The following is a 16,364-nucleotide window of genomic DNA, read 5'->3' on the forward strand; positions in this document are numbered from 1 at the left end:
AAGTTTAAACAGAACAGTTTCTAGCTGGCATTAGTACCTATTGTTTTGGCTTATTTAGTCGCTGTATTTTGATTTTGCGGTTAAACTAGTTGCCCTTCTATTTGTTTCGGATCGGTTTCTTTTTCCTTGCTTGTTAATTAGTTAATGGTAATTTTGTACAATAAATGATGGAGATCTTATCTGGGAATTGCATTTTTCCTTTTTTCCTTTTTTTTTCTTTTGCAGAGTTGATAGTTGTTATTTGAGCATGTTATTTGGTTAGTAGCTAGATTGCGATAATGCAACTGTAGGTTGGAGTAAAAAGGCGAATATTTTATCACTTGGGTTTTGTATCTAGGAAATGAGGTCTGAGATAACAGTGTTCGAGCGTATTCCATATTTGCGCGACTGGTTTACGGACGTCGTCGATCCTGTGCTACTTGAGATATAGGAATAGTTGAAACATATATTAACATATTAGTGCCAATTGGCTGGCCTCTGCTAGCTCCCAAGGTCTTATGACTACATATAGGTACATACTTAAGATAGATGTCCTTAAAGAGGGTGGCAATTAGGAGCTCCCATGTGTTTGTGTTTAATTTACTTTGATACATAAAGTACATACATGTATGATACGCGTAACGTATATACATGTATATACTTTCCGCTGCGTGAAACGTAAGCGGGACGAGCTTGGTGTGCTAGCTACATGTAGTTCAACTTATTATCTGAATTCTCTCAGTGCCAATACGTACTAACACAATATGACAATATAAATCTCGTTCTAACCTATATCACAGGTACGTCTGCTCTTGTGTTGTCCATTGTATAAATGGCCGAGTGATACATTATGACCCGAAGTTACCCGCTCTAGACTTTATGTATAGCTAGACGTCGTGTGAGGTCAGAGAGGGTTATGTCCTTCGTGCAGCTCGACGGCGCGGCGGGACTGAGTGTATTACTGTATCAGTTTATTGGATGCGGGATAAGCTATTATGGGCCCTACACACATACCTACATGTATTTAGGTAGTATCGGATCTAGAGTAGTAGAGTACCTCTACGTAGGTACAGTTATGCTACAGCATAGATAACATTCCAGGGGTCGATCGGATCGAGTCGGCCAATTCCGGACTTCGATAATGATGCATGGGCACCGGGTTTGAAGCGCGAGGTGATCAACAGCTTGAGATTCGAGAATGCCGCTGGTGTGGATGGTGGTAAGGTCATCGTAATGCCGCAGGGAACCGAGCTTCTAGGTGAGTGGTTGTTGTTGATAGACCTTAAGTAAGATAAAGCCTACATGGGTGACTACAGCGAACCAACACGCTGCATGCCTTCGACGGCCTTGATCTGTGCCCTGAATTCGCACTTTTACTCTAGATACCGTGGAGGCCACTAGCCAATTGTGTACCATCCTGCACTTTCTCACACATTCTTAGTACGTCGGTACAGGTAATTCTTAGCTGGTGTCGTATATCATGGGATCTCTTTCTCATTCTACTTAAATTCCTCTCTCCGTCCTTTTCGAATTTGCTCTTTTTCTTCTTGTACTAGCCATCATTTTGTTTTTCACAGCGATTATACAATTTCTTGTTACTTGAAGTTGTCTAAATACAGACTTCTACTAGTGATAAGTCGTCCCCGTGACTTAAAGCCTACACTAGCCGAAAATTGAACACTAAATTCTGCCTCCCCGCAACCTCCGAGCCTTTGTTCTTCCGTCCTGTTAATTAGCTTTGAATTTTCATCTCTGCAATCATGTCCCCTCCTAGCATTCAAGATGTTGGTGTTCATGCCACCAGCGATACCACCGCCGTGACAATTCCTGATCCTCTCACCTGTGACGATGTTACTGCAAGACGATCAAAATCTGGTCCTTTCAAAGGAGGAGTAGCTGCATCTACTAGCAGTGAGTTTTTCAAATCAAAGGTAAGTTCTGTCCCTGCTGCCTTCCTTCTTTGAGCATTTCTGACTTCGATTCCAAACAGGCTACATGGAAGCCTATCTCAAAGAAATGGGACCGTGAGTGATTCCCCAACTACATGAAGCTTGCAAAATGTTACAATTCAGCTATTAGATTTGTAAGGGCTTAGAGCCATAATAACAATGGGTGCTGCAGACCGTTTGAATGGAGAGAGCAAATCCCGTCAAGCGTCAACTTTGAAGAATGCAGCTAAGTATCTGTCTACTCCTGGTATGCATCAGAATTTTCCTCCTCTTTATATAAGATTTTTGACTTATTACTGCTCATAGGGATGATTTCTCTTGGCGGTGGACTTCCTTCAAGCAGTTACTTCCCCTTCCAGTACATAGACGTCAAGATTCCTTCCATTGGAAAGTTCTCGGAAGCCGAAACTTTAGAGTCGGGGAAAGTTATGCATATCGGAAAGCATGACGTTAAAGAAGGCAAATCTGCGTTTGATCTTTCAATTTCACTCAACTATGGACAAGGAACAGGATCAGCTCAAATCCTTAGATGGATAACTGAGCACACTGAGGTAGGACGTTGGGTTCAAGGGGTCTTCAGAGAGGAAATGCTAATTAATCACCTCTCTAGATTGTTCACGACCCTCCTTATCAAGACTGGCAGTGCGTCACAAGCGTTGGAAGTACATCTGCACTAGACATGATTTACCGCATGTTCCTAAACAGGGGAGACTTCATCATCTCCGAGGAGTACACTTTTGCTACAGCTGTAGAAACTGCTCTCCCGTTGGGCTGCAGAATGATTGGCGTGAAGTTAGATGCTGAAGGAATGCTCCCCGAAGCTCTCGATGAGCTCCTTGAGAATTGGGACGAGGGTGCCCGGGGTGCACCAAAGCCATTCCTACTCTATACAGTTCCATCAGGGCAGAACCCAACTGGTGCAACTATGAGTACGGGGCGCAGAGAAGAAATTTACAAGGTTGCTCAAAAACATGATTTGATTATCATTGAAGACGAACCTTACTACTTTCTTCAAATGCAGCCCTACACAGGACGAGATGCTCCTGCTGTACCGTTGCCTAAGAACCGCGAAGAGTTCCTCAAATCTCTTGTTCCATCTCTTCTTCGTATGGATGTCGATGGACGTGTGATTCGCGTTGACTCTTTTTCTAAGGTCCTTGCACCGGGATCTCGAGTGGGATGGATTACCGCAACTGCACAGATCTGTGAGCGAATGATCAGACATAACGAAGTCTCTGTTCAGAATCCATCCGGATTTGCGCAGGTGATTCTCCACAAACTGTTGGACGAAGAATGGGGCCACGCTGGTTATCTGGATTGGTTAATTAACCTTAGGGCGGAATATACACAAAGAAGAGATGTGTTACTGCACGCGTGCGAGGACTATCTGCCTGCAGAAATTGCCAGCTGGACACCCCCTGCGGCAGGTATGTTCCACTGGATCAAGATTGCGGTCGAAAAGCACCCCGATTTCGGGACCAAGTCTATCCGCACAATTGAGAATGAACTTTTTCTTGCGGCTGTAGCCGAGAATGTCTTGATTTCTCCGGGAAGCTGGTTCTCGGCGGATAAGAATGTTGAGCACGACGAAATGTTTTTCAGAGCTACGTTTGCTGCTGCTGAGGTTAGTAATAGTCTTCGCTCCTACTCATAGGTAATTCATTCTAACTAGATTTTATTATATAGAATGCTGCCATGACTGAAGCTATTAAACGTTTCGGAGCTGCGATCCAGAAAATATTCAAACTGGATTAGAGGTCGGACATTAGAAATTGACACAATACCACTATACATGTACATACAAGCAGTTTATCTAACATGCCTAGCCATTGGAGTCACTGCGCATGCTTTATGAGGGTTATTCAATTGAATTCATTAGATGAGGCCAATCAGCATATATATGTATCATAATTTAAGCTTCATATATTATCCTTCTGTAGTACAGGAATTTTGGTATCCCATTGAAGCTTTTTAAAGTTCCAGACCTAAACATCCATACAATACAAAAACGAACCCACACGAGGAAAGAAAGTTATACCGGATCTAGTTGATAAAGTTGGTACAGAAAAGGTGGAGGATGACACTGCCAAAAACGAAATCCGCGAATGCCCTATTACAGGATACCGTGAGCCTTATTTTTCCCAATAAAGCTTGAAAAGATATCGGAGGGGAGCCAAACCGTTCAGGAGAAACACTAGAGAATTCCTTTTTATTTGCTGGGTTGGATTGTATACGTAGAGAAGCTGAGAAGATTGATGTTAGTAGTTGATCTGGAATCAATAGTGCGCAAAGAGAGCCGGATTTATGGTTCATACCAGTCAATACAAATTGACCCACAGTCGCAGAGAAACCAGCTAGGAAGGCATTGAATGGCTATTTATTGCAAAATGTTAGTGAAAGATCGTCTCCGAGCTTTGTTTCACCATACTGCAGGCAAACAAAGGCTATCGTGGCCTTAAGAGCTGACGCGACATACATAATTCCCTGCAATCACACAATAAGCAAATTGCAGGACTCCCGTGATAACCAAGAAGCCCAAGAAGGCATCAATCAGCTTAGTGCGCTGAGCTGTGGAGCTGGTATAATTTTGATAGACCTTGCCAAAGATGGTGAATGGGTTATTTGAGGAAGCAGAAGCTTTTGAGGGTGCGGAAGCAACTGTTGTCGCGGGCGCAGAGGGCGCCGAGGGCGCCGGTGTATTGACAGTAGAAGCACTATTCTTCTTGGGTGCCATTGTAAGTTTTTTCTTTGAGGGTTCGGTATGGTTCTGCAGTTGTTGGTGTGGATTTTACTGATGAGGGTTAGGATGGGAGAATGGTACAGGCGACGTTGTCATGAAGCCGCGTTGCATGTTGAGAGCTTCCCTCGAAATATCCCTACCACTCGTTTACTAACGATAACACTCATCACTGCCAACCCCGCGCAAACAAACATATAACACAAACCAAATTAACAATGGTAGGGCTGAACTATTTGATTTTGTTAAATCTGGCGGAAAATTTCTGACATAGTATATCCTCCATAGGCTGATCTTCCCGCTCTCATTCTGGGTGCCTTGTGCGCTTTCGGAGGAACTATGGGATACATGTATGAGACCAAATCCTTAGACAAAACTTAAGGCCATCTGATATCTGACACGTCCGGAAACAAACAAATAGTCGCACAGGCTCTGTTCCGTCCGTCGGTAATTCTCCAATATCTCTGATAGAGCATCTATGAAGTGTTACTGATCCGAGATATCTAGTTGCCGGTGTGGGTGTTGGCGCTCTTTATGGATACGGAGGGCTTCGGATTAAGAACGGACAGCCTTACGGTATCGAGGTATACTAGAAAATATGTTACTAGGGCCAATGAAGAAAACTGACCAAACTGTTTTACAACGTATAGACAGCTTTACTTGCTTCATTGATCTTAGGAGCTTCCAGCCTTCCCAGGGCCATCAAGGTAGGCTAGACAAATTTAAGTTTGATATTCGTTAGACTAATATCTTTATGCAGACTGGCAAACCTCTTCCAATTGTAAGTTTGTGAAGTCTATATGCATCTTTCTGATTGTTAGACTAACCAAGAATCTGAAATGTAAAGGGATTGAGCGTGCTGGTGAGTTTTCCTGTGTGCCCAAATACAATACGTCCAGTATCTGACAGAGAACTCAGGCTACTTATGGACTATTTTACTATGGCCTGAAATACAGACAGGTCAACTAGCTAGCTTGAAGGGAATTCGTGGACTTTTCTATATAGAGATCTGAGTAATAAAATCAATTGCAAGCAGTTCAAAAATAATTAAAACAGATGTAGTATGTTCTCTTGATGGTGTTTGCTCCTCTCAAACCTTAGAGTGGGATCGTAGCAAGTTGTTTAATAGGCTCAAGAGCATCTTTTTGTTATTCATTCCACTACTTAGTACATACACTCTCAGACCATAAAATGTGTGATTGCTTGGCAACGGACGATCTAAGAGGGTCACGTGCGCTCATCCATGCAGAGTTCCAGGGTTTCTTGAGCCTCTAGAGCCGCACCTAGAGTGCCCTTTAAAGTGTGAAGTTAGGACCTTACATACATCTTACATACAAGCGATCACCACCCCATATCCACGGATACCTCCCTTGGCCAGGCTAACTCCACAGGAATCCTATGCTCAATTCACCCAAATACGATCTTAGGGGCGGGAAGAGGAGAGTAGGAATGCGGGCGACAGATGGACCGAAGGGTTCGCTGTTATCTACCTTCAGAAACCCCACAGGCGGCCTTGAATCCCGGGATACTAATAAAAAGAAAATGGGAACATCTGGCCAGAGCAATGGATTCGCTTCAGGAGGTAATGGCTCATTTATAAATTTCGAGGACGAAGAAGACGATGAAGAGGAGGAAGTTACAAGCACCCGAGCACCGTCTGTCACCGGATCATCACAAGGCGCCCGCGCTCGCCTCCCAACCTCATCTCTCAGTACGAAAGTCAGCGATGAATTGGGGGATGTTTACTGCGATGTTGAAGACTTTCCTACACCTAAACAGCCCAAGGCGAAATCATTGCTGGGGAACCTTTCGGACGACACTCCATTCGCGGATGAGCAACGGAGAGGAGATATTAAACCAACAGTATGGAAGAGCAAAAACACCAAGGAAAAAGAGGATGAGGAGTGGAGAAAAGAAACACAAATGTTGCTAAGAGAGAATGAAAAGCGACGGATGAATCCACAACACATCCGAGGGGCAGGCTTTGATACCGAAGGGGTTAAGAAAATGGCAAAGAAAACACCCGTAGGGAGTGGTTGGGATACTGGGCCGACCAAGAAGAAGCTCTCGACGTACAAAAGGAAGGCGACATTTGGTGGCCGAAACCGTATGTGGTTATTTACCGCCTTACCATTCATGGATATTATTATTGACTCTTGAATAGGAAAAAGTACTCAAACAAAGACAAATTTGGACTCAGACTTTGAGGACGAGAACAAGAAAGAATCTAAATCTGAGTCATCAAATTTTAGCACTGCGCAGCCAGTTGATGGATTCAGGGATCCTACTAAGCTCTATGCACTTCCAGAGAAAGAAATCAAAGAAGATGTTTCTGCCCAAATTGTTGCTTCCAAGAAAGAGTTTAGAATTCCTCCACCGTTGCCGCCGAAAAAAGATAGTATGCTACACCTACGCCTTCCAGCACATAAAAACTTACATTTTATAGCAACGGAGGAAAATTCCCCACAATCAAAATTTCCTGGGTTCAAGGATCCGACGGAGATGTATAAACTGTCCAAAGGCACAACACCAGAACCAAAAAGTCCAAAATTCTCGCCGTTCAACAATTCTTTCAATCTGAAGCGTGAGATTTCAATTTTAATTACTAATAGCAAAAGCTGATGTGGACGTCTAGACAACCATAAATTCGAAGAAAAGGAATCACAAGCGCGGACTTACTATGTAGATGACCCCGGCGATGACATTGCTAGCTTTAAGGGTTCGGAGAAAGCAGGTATGAACTTCAAAGTATCGTTTGGCCCGCCCCACATGTTAATTGAAGACAGACTCAAAAAAAAGAAAGGCATCGAAAGCTATTGACTTGAATTCGAAAGAAGATCGGATTGGAAAGGATGGCGGGTTTTCATCGCTAGATGACGCTGAGTTTTCTGTTAACGAATCACAATCATCTTCTCAAGTGCGGCACATGGACGAGATCAGTCTTATACTACAAGAGACTAAGTTGCGGGAACAGGCAAAAAAGCGGAAAGCAATAACCAGCATATCCGACCTCTGTGTCATCTGCAATGAGGTTCTCCCAATCGGCACATTGGATGCTTGGAGATATGACGACGGGGAGCTCAAGCCAATCCGGATGGCAGAATGGGCCATAATTTGCAATAAACATAAGGAGGCAGGATTCCAAGAACAATGGGACAAGAGGGGGTATCCTGTGATCAATTGGGGAGAACTGAAGAAAAGAGTAGAGCGCCACCACCAGATTCTGGTTGACATCGTCACGAATAAAGTTACATCTCCATTCAGAGATGTCCTTGTGTCACAGCAAAAGGAAACAAGAGGTAATGCAGCGATGTTACTACGCAAAGATGTTCGGTTACAATACCCCGGCTATTATGGTCCAAGAGGCTCCTCAATTTTGTATGTACCTTCATTACTCCCCAGTTCCTTTAATTCATCACTTTGCTGATTTTGAGCCTTTCTTTATAGGCTCCACGAAATCACAACAAGGCTCGGGTCCTTTATCGGTGATGCTGCTAAAAAGGATAGATTAATTGGGCAAGGAGGTGTAAGTGCATTTATCCAAACAGTTCTAGTACCGGAACTCGGCGTGCGTCTCATAATGGAAGACTTGAAAGTGGGCGAGCTAGAAGCTAGGAAAATCCTAGATGCAAGCCAGGATCTTGGTGAGAAGCTGCATTTCAATGACTATATAGAAGACATATACGACGAGGAGGATGGCCCTTGGTTCGACATCAATGTAACTCAGACGGTGGCGCCAGTAGCCGAGAAGAAACGCGGTCGACTCGTGGATCTTTGCGATTCAGACTTGAGTTCTGACTAGTAGTTATCGGTGTGCTATATATATATATATATGCATGCACGACAACCTGGTTTACTGATGATATTCATTTTTTACGGAGTTCAAAAGATTATTTAGGATATTGTTCTTTTCTTTTATGGCTCAGACTACTTAGACTGATAGGTTTCTGACGAGGAGACGCCTCCATGGCACCCTTGTATTTTAATTAATAATAAATTGGCATGCTTTTATCGATAGTTCTGCACGTGAGTGTCAATTTTGATGTGCTTTAATCATGAGAGATCACTCGACTACTCTCTGCCTACACTGGGCTTTCGAAGTCTAATTAGCTGTACTTGAGGCTATGGACTATCCCCGTATCTGATCCGACTCGTAGCGTGTGGTATTTAGTATCTACGGCACGGTAATTACATCGTACTGTACTTAATTTAACATTTCTGTTAACATGTACTACATATGTACAAAACAGTTCCTGTTATATATTGTCGACTACATGTACATACATACAAGTACATGTATATACAGCTATACATAGTTATCCAACAAAAGATATTGTTTGATATTGAGTCAATTCGTGAAATTAGAATCTCTAGCTATGAGTATTGTATTTAAGTATGGCGCGAGAAGGCATAGGGGGTGGGTGTGTCAACTTCAGAGGAACCTTTTTGTATGGGAATTAGAGAAAATTCCACCGTTAGGCTAGGCGCTAGTACCATTGTGTGAGTAGATCTCCCAATTTCTATAGATTGATTGGCTGCAAACGCCGAAGTTTACACACCTACCCACCATAGCTTCTCGAGCCATATGTAGATGGTACTTTCTGTTTGACTCACCCAAGAGAAAAAGCAATCATTGACATCATCAAGGGTTAGGTGCGGCTGTTGTCACCTTAGTCACAGCGCGTAAATCTGTTCGCGCGCCCAGTTCAGTCGCGCAACACCGCTGCCGTCTTTCACCCCATTTCCTTACCAACAATCTCCTATCCCACGGAAGAAGCAAAGTATCAACAAATCATTATGGCTTTCTTCGGCGGAAATACTGCTCAGTCTGGCCCCTCCGCCGCTGCCAACGCAAACAACCAAGGCGACTTAAGTAAAGATATAGAGCTCTCATCGCCGCCAGAGGATAGTGTCTCCGACATCTCGTTTTCTTCGCAGTCGGAACACTTAGCTGTTGCGAGTTGGGACAAGAAGGTTAGAATATACGAAATTTCTGATACTGGGAGCTCCGTTGGAAAGGCCGCGTACGATCATGAAGGTCCTGTGCTATCGGTAGTTTGGTCTAAAGTGAGTTCGCATTTCCTCCGATCTTTGAACCACAGGTGGTTGGATACGTACTGAAAAAACATACAGGATGGATCGAAAGTTATTTCTGGAGGTGCAGACAAAGCAGCTCGCATGTATGACCTCCAATCCGGCGTGAGCACCCAAGTAGCAGTCCATGATCAGCCTATTCGAGCTTGTCGTTTCATCCAGCCACCGAACGGAGCGGAAATGTTGGTAACGGGGTCTTGGGACAAAAGCTTGAAGTATTGGGATCTAAGACAACAAGCACCTGTGGCTACATTGCAGTTATCTGAGAGGGTTTATACTCTAGATGTCGCACAGAGCCTGATGGTTGTTGGGTTAGCTGAGAAGCAGATTGAAATTGTCAATCTTGCGAATCCTACTGCGATCTGGAAGACAATCCCAAGCCCGTTGAAATGGCAGACTAGGGTTGTGACCTGCTTTCCGGATGCGTCCGGATTTGCGGTAGGGAGTATCGAGGGAAGATGTGCGATTCAGTATGTGGACGAGAAGCAATCAAAGTATGTCATCTGTTTCCAACCCTGAACTGTTGTTTGTAGTGAACACCGCTAATAACTACACAGCATGAATTTCTCTTTTAAATGTCACCGGGAAACCCCCGTGGGCCCCGTGGGCCCCGTGGGTACTCCTAACGTCAACGTTTTCTCCGTCAACGCTATTTCTTTTCATCCAACATATGGCACATTCTCAACCGCCGGTTCAGATGGAACTTTTCATTTCTGGTACGTAGTTATTTCTACCTTGGCAAGCGGAAATTCACTAACTCCCTACCAGGGACAAGGATGCAAAGCATCGTCTCAAAGGCTATCCTTCTGTCAATGGCACGATCCCTGCCACCGCATTCAACAGAAATGGCTCCATATTTGCCTACGCTATATCTTACGATTGGAGCAAAGGTCATCAATCTAACAATCCGCAATACCCAATTAAGGTCATGCTTCATCCTATTAAGGATGATGAAGCAAAGCCGAAACCAGTTGTCAAGAAGCGTTAAATTAACAGGGCTTTTACACGGTTGAATTTTTGTTTTTTGTTTGGTACATCAATGGCAATGTTCATGGGTGGGGCGGGCGTTCTTGTAATTGAATTTTACGATATCGCAAAAATTGCACGAAATAATGAGCCTATGAAATAGGTTGTGGTTGAGCTCAGAGTAGCATCTATCACATTTTCTGGCCTTTCATTTCTTTATTCATAGCATCTTTATCGATGGGTGCAATAGGAGATACGGTGGTGTACTCTAGAATATCAGGTAATGAAGCATCCTATACAATGATACCCACAAAGTTCACTTCTTTGTCTCTATCTTTTCAGTGTGCACACCTACATGTAGTTATATTTGCCAAAATACTATGCATTGCTGGGGGTATCTAGAATGCACTGTCCGATGCAGTAGATTTAGTTTGAGGTTTCCAGAAGTAGTTAAACTATTGTATGTACCTACATGTACATATTGACCGTATTAAATCGATGCCAAGAATAACCTATTCAGCCCCAAGCAGCCCCACCAAAGCTTATGTAGACGACAACTTCGTTGATTGCCGAGCGAGCTGTATCTTACCTACTTTACGCACCTATAACCAAAATCAACAGACAAGGCGAATATGACCGTTGCTGATCACCCCAAATGGTAAAGCGCTCACGACCCATCAGTTCTGATAGCTAATTTGAACCCCCTAGATAGCTAATATAACCCCGGTGAACAGGAAACATCTCAATAGAATTCTCTCCCGCGTGGGACCGTTCACAGAAGAGGGCTATGATCCAGACGAACAGAAGGCATTTTTGGCGAAGAGTAAGATTCTGTAAGACCCCCGAGAGCGAAACTCTTGTCCCGCTAAGCTGTTCGAAAGGTTATAGCTAATAAAGGTTGCGGTAGGGTTATGTATGTATATAAAGTCTCAGTCTTAAGCTATGAATAGATCATGGCCTAATGAGCTAGATATTAACTTTTGCCAAAGCGGGGCTGGGGGTCTAGGATGCGAGATTCTCAAAAATCTGGCGCTGTCTGGATTTACGGACATCCATGTTATTGATATGGGTTTGTTTTGCCTCGTCCAGGTCGGGTCTATGGCTCAGCTGACCTGAATATGTTATAGATACAATTGATGTCTCCAACTTGAACCGCCAATTTCTTTTTCGGGCCGCAGATGTAGGCAAGCCTAAAGCTACTGTGGCAGCCGAGTTCGTAATGAGGCGTGTGAAGGGTGTTACCATAACTCCATACTACGGTGCTATCCAGGACAAAGGGCCCGATTATTACATGCAATTTCAGCTGGTTATCTGTGGACTGGATTCAGTGGAGGCTCGAAGATGGATTAATGCAACTTTGGTTGATATGGTCGATCCAGAGAATCAGGAGAGCCTGAAGCCCTTGATAGATGGTGGTACTGAGGGTGGGTTTCATAATCACGTGGGAAGGTGAAATATTAATTGTGGTGATAGGGTTTAAGGGACAGTCGAGAGTCATCTTACCAACATTGAGCTCGTGTTACGAATGCTCGCTAGATATGCTGACCCCGAGGGCCGCAGTACCAATGTGTACACTTGCGTCTATACCCCGCCAACCGGCACATTGCATCGAGTGGGCAAGTATCCTAGAGTGGCCACGGATCATGGGAGGTAATATTGGCCCTGGGCATTGATCTCACTTAAACAAGCCACTTACAAATTCCAGATAAAAAACTTGACAACGATGATCCAGAACACATCACATGGCTTTATGAAAAAGCTCTTGAGCGTGCGAAGGAATTCAATATTTCCGGTGTGACATACAGTATGACTCAAGGAGTTGTCAAGAATATCATCCCAGCCATCGCATCCACGAATGCCATCATTGCGGCATCGTGCTGCAATGAGGCTTTGAAGATCATAACAAGTTGCAGTCCTTTTATGAATAATTATATGATGTATATGGGCGATGAAGGCGTCTATACTCATACTTTTGAGCACGAAAAGAAAGAGGGATGCCCTGTTTGTGGAACTTTGGCGACGGACTATGAGGCGAGTGGCGAGTGGACATTGGATGAGTTTATTGAGCGGTTGAAGGAGAAGCCTGACATGTAAGACCATTAAATACCCCACACAAAATACCTGATGCTGATAATATATAGTCAAATTAAAAAACCAACCCTCTCAACAGAACGCCGGAAACTTTACTATGCAGGGCCGCCACAGCTGATGGAAATGACGAGGCCAAATCTTGATAAAAAACTGAAGGACCTGATGGATAGCGGCGAGGAGGTTGCAATTACAGACCCTGGACTTCCGTTCAGTTTGAGGCTGAACGTAATCTTCTCTAAGTAAGATTTATCAGCTAAGGCATGCGTAGAGAAAGTAATTTTATTTGGTGGTTGGCGTTTTATTTTAGCAGCGGAAAAAAGTCTAGATAAATATTACATGTCTCACCTCACACCAGTCCATCGCACGGACACAACGAATCCTAAACCTCACCACTTTGCATATGGGCTTTATTAGACATGGAAAACCCATCTGGCTAAAGGTAAACAATTTAGGCGTATTTCATTAGACATAGTTTGTTCCCAAACTCAGGTGTCCCTATCCGAAGAGCAATCCGAATTAGAGTAATCAGAAAATACTCATAATGGATCATTTCCAGGTGAAAAATCTAGATGACCATGAGAAGCAGGTCAACATACCGGCAAGATTGATTGTTAGCTAGAGGGAAGGACTGTAACTCCTTTAAGAAACCGGCTTTTTCGGGCTTAAAAAATATACATTTCATATATCAAACCGCGTGGAGAATTCATGTAGTTAATGTTTATTTTATTACTTGTAATCCTACTTGTATCTACTAGTAGCTACTACATGTAGTACTACTACATATAGTAGCTACTCGTTTTAGATTTACCTAGTAATTTGTCGAAAATCTTGGCCACAAGACGTCCTCACTAGATCGAAATAGATAATTTTTGTAATATTCCTATTTATAGGCGCCGCACTGACCGACAAAGCTAAGGGTTAGCGTTTTCAACCTAAATTTATTGGGTTGTATGCTCTTTTCGAGTATGAATGCGATGTGACCGAGCTTATATATATGGATTATACATTCGAAAACAGAAATTTGTAGACCTCTACTTTACATCTAACCAAATTAAGGTTTAATGAATTAAACAAACAAACAAACAAAAAATTAAGGTTGCATTTAGTAGTCATGATTTATCATTCGGTTTTGGCCACAGTCTCTTCCGCCCCGAGAAGTTGATTTTGGTCTCTCTGGCACTGTCATTCCTACAAACTTTTATGTGGATAATTATACGCTGTAATCATACCCTTTATATGTTACAAAGTGGTTGGGTTCTGAGTACCTTAGATTGTAATTGGCCTCTGCTTATATTTTCATATCTTACAATCTATTGATGGTTAAAGTGTACTGATCATTGTTATATGTAGATTAAAGGTTCTCATAGGTAACTATTATATAAGTATATACATGTTCATGTACGTTATAAATTAGTATGGTAAATTATTAGTAACCGTGATAACTCCTATAGTCATGTCGAATCACGCTTATCTGAATGATAAAGAGATATAACGATCCTAACTGAGAATCTTAGGTCTGTATCCTGGTGTGTGAACGGGAGGCTTTTGAAGGTGGACATACTGAGGCTATCTTATTTATGACTAACTAATGTACATCTAAAAATAATACATCTGGTGTTATTAATGGTACCATGAGATTATCTCGCCATAGAGTACCGGGCTCATCGTGGTTTCATTCTAGCTTAGGCGTACTCGTTGACTTGGTATATGGAGATGTTGGTGTTATAACATGATAGTAGGATATAGATAAGTTTCCGACATTCAAAGAGTCTAGAAACTTTTCTCTTCCAACCCGACCTTCTCAAGTCCTTAAAGAAACGAACCATAAGACTTCAATGACAGCAGCACCTCTGGCAGCACCTCTGGAACCGTTCTGTCAACCTTCTCATTACTAGCCATACTTTGACTTTATAATGCATAAACTCTATTAGGTAATCAACTGCTCTGTACCCTGTATCATTTCTGATACACATATCAGCCTGATTTTCTAACAGTGTCTTGATTTTTGGCCATGAACCCCCAATACAAGCCATATGAAGTGGTGTTCGTTTACGGAAATCCAGTGCATCGACTCTCGCTCCGTTTCGTATGAGCGTCCTCAAGTGCTTGTGGCTAGCCCCGGACCAGCCTGCCGCAGCATGATGGAGAGGCGTTTGTTTATACCGATCACGAGCATTTGTATCGGCACCGTTCCGTATAAGATACTCCAAGGGACCGATATCCTTGTTTGACGCCGCCATGTGAAGAGCGCTTTGCCGTAGATAGTTCCTTGACACGATTGTCTGGATGCCAGTCTCATATATTACTCTGACAGCAGTCTCATTACTTCCCATAGCCGCTGTGAGAAATGCAGTTTGGTGATTCCTTGAAAATAAAAAACCCGGACAATATGGCGTATAATCGTCAGGCAAATCATACAACTTTTTCAACTTTCCCAAAGGCTGTAGCCTGGCATCATTCAAGCCATGGTTAATATACAATTTGGCAAGCGGTATATTTTCGTTGCTTGCTGCCGAGAGAAGTGCCGCGAATCCCAGTTCAGGACACTCGATAGCCATCCGCTGAAGTTTTGGGTTAAGAACAATAGCAAGTCTTCTGTTTGTGCGGATGAGACAACTAAGGTCTTTGGCATCAAGCTGGCACCCGATTTTCACGAGGATCTCGGTGGGTAGACCGGGGAGGGTAAGCATTAGATAGGAAACTAAAATTAAGGCTGTTAGGCGGTGATTTTCTACTTTACAGCATGTATGTTATGTAGGCAGTTGGGAAATTTCGGGCTGTATAATATTGGGAGGATGGGGATACTTGCTTACATAGGAGATAATAATATTGATTTGCAATTTGCAAAAACTATCTACTTGCAGAAGTATAAATTTTAGATTGAAGATTGGCCCTGCTGGAAAAAGATATAATGAAGTAAAGAGAGAGATGCGGCTGGTCAAATCTTCTTGATGTGGCATTGTGTAAGAATGCCGAACTTCAGGTAGGATAACTAAGGTACATGTAGCACGTATTAAAGCCACCTAGCACTATCGGAGTCTAAATAATCCTAGGTTGGAAACTCGAGAAGATGACACGACACCTGGGGAATAGTATCTATCTGTTTATACGCTTAATGGATCGATTTTGGAATATCCTTAATTGGTGTCATAATATCCATCCAAAAACTCCAGTTATATCTGCACACCTAGTACAGATTTTGTTATCTCAAAGATGGTAATGATGATCTCTTTCTTTAAGGAGTGCTATTAGACATGTTCGTGGGTACGGTGACTGCGAGGGGATATGTATGCGAACGGCTTTTTTTCTCTTTGGGACTACAGCCGTGTTAAACAAGTCTTGTCAGTGGATGACAACGCGATAGCGGCACATTGAACACAGCTCTCCTCAACAATTATGAGTCTAAAGGGCTTGAAATTAAGAGGATAGAATATTTAGGATACTATTTATTATACTTTGAAGTCTTGTGAATTTGCAATTAATATTAAATGTGTTGCTTCAATGAGAAATTTCAGCTGTAAATGGTGATTTGGGCCCAAATTCTTTAC

The 16,364-nt window shown here is 42.9% G+C and overlaps 6 protein-coding genes across 6 annotated transcripts; all 6 read left to right on the forward strand.

Annotated features, from left to right (window-relative positions):
- Positions 1-1,739: 1,739 nt before the first annotated feature.
- Positions 1,740-3,683, forward strand: H6S33_001112 (uncharacterized protein; the record flags this gene model as incomplete). The annotated part of the gene is made up of 6 exons (XM_044832454.1): positions 1,740-1,910; positions 1,970-2,003; positions 2,101-2,175; positions 2,235-2,479; positions 2,539-3,552; positions 3,615-3,683. The coding sequence occupies 6 exons, from the start codon at positions 1,740-1,742 to the stop codon at positions 3,681-3,683; spliced, it is 1,608 nt and encodes a 535-aa protein (XP_044694079.1).
- Positions 3,684-4,883: 1,200 nt separating this feature from the next.
- Positions 4,884-5,634, forward strand: H6S33_001113 (uncharacterized protein; the record flags this gene model as incomplete). The annotated part of the gene is made up of 8 exons (XM_044832455.1): positions 4,884-4,886; positions 4,954-5,015; positions 5,087-5,112; positions 5,173-5,249; positions 5,316-5,372; positions 5,426-5,446; positions 5,513-5,527; positions 5,584-5,634. The coding sequence occupies 8 exons, from the start codon at positions 4,884-4,886 to the stop codon at positions 5,632-5,634; spliced, it is 312 nt and encodes a 103-aa protein (XP_044694080.1).
- A 429-nt stretch (positions 5,635-6,063) lies between these two features.
- On the forward strand, positions 6,064-8,467 carry H6S33_001114 (uncharacterized protein; the record flags this gene model as incomplete). The annotated part of the gene is made up of 6 exons (XM_044832456.1): positions 6,064-6,772; positions 6,830-7,063; positions 7,112-7,249; positions 7,301-7,399; positions 7,452-8,043; positions 8,113-8,467. The coding sequence occupies 6 exons, from the start codon at positions 6,064-6,066 to the stop codon at positions 8,465-8,467; spliced, it is 2,127 nt and encodes a 708-aa protein (XP_044694081.1).
- A 995-nt stretch (positions 8,468-9,462) lies between these two features.
- Positions 9,463-10,747, forward strand: H6S33_001115 (uncharacterized protein; the record flags this gene model as incomplete). Its single annotated transcript, XM_044832457.1, has 4 exons — positions 9,463-9,732; positions 9,799-10,253; positions 10,317-10,475; positions 10,528-10,747. The coding sequence occupies 4 exons, from the start codon at positions 9,463-9,465 to the stop codon at positions 10,745-10,747; spliced, it is 1,104 nt and encodes a 367-aa protein (XP_044694082.1).
- A 610-nt stretch (positions 10,748-11,357) lies between these two features.
- H6S33_001116 (uncharacterized protein) lies at positions 11,358-13,059 on the forward strand (the record flags this gene model as incomplete). The annotated part of the gene is made up of 8 exons (XM_044832459.1): positions 11,358-11,383; positions 11,460-11,558; positions 11,633-11,638; positions 11,715-11,794; positions 11,853-12,149; positions 12,199-12,375; positions 12,431-12,815; positions 12,867-13,059. 8 exons carry the CDS (start codon positions 11,358-11,360, stop codon positions 13,057-13,059), a joined length of 1,263 nt encoding a protein of 420 aa, XP_044694083.1.
- A 2,222-nt stretch (positions 13,060-15,281) lies between these two features.
- Positions 15,282-15,488, forward strand: H6S33_001117 (uncharacterized protein; the record flags this gene model as incomplete). Its single annotated transcript, XM_044832460.1, has 1 exon — positions 15,282-15,488. The coding sequence occupies one exon, from the start codon at positions 15,282-15,284 to the stop codon at positions 15,486-15,488; it is 207 nt and encodes a 68-aa protein (XP_044694084.1).
- Between the last annotated feature and the right edge of the window lie 876 nt (positions 15,489-16,364).

Source organism: Morchella sextelata (genome assembly GCF_020137385.1).
Source record: "Morchella sextelata strain SCLS chromosome Unknown scls_10, whole genome shotgun sequence".
Classification (NCBI taxonomy): Eukaryota; Fungi; Ascomycota; class Pezizomycetes; order Pezizales; family Morchellaceae; genus Morchella; species Morchella sextelata.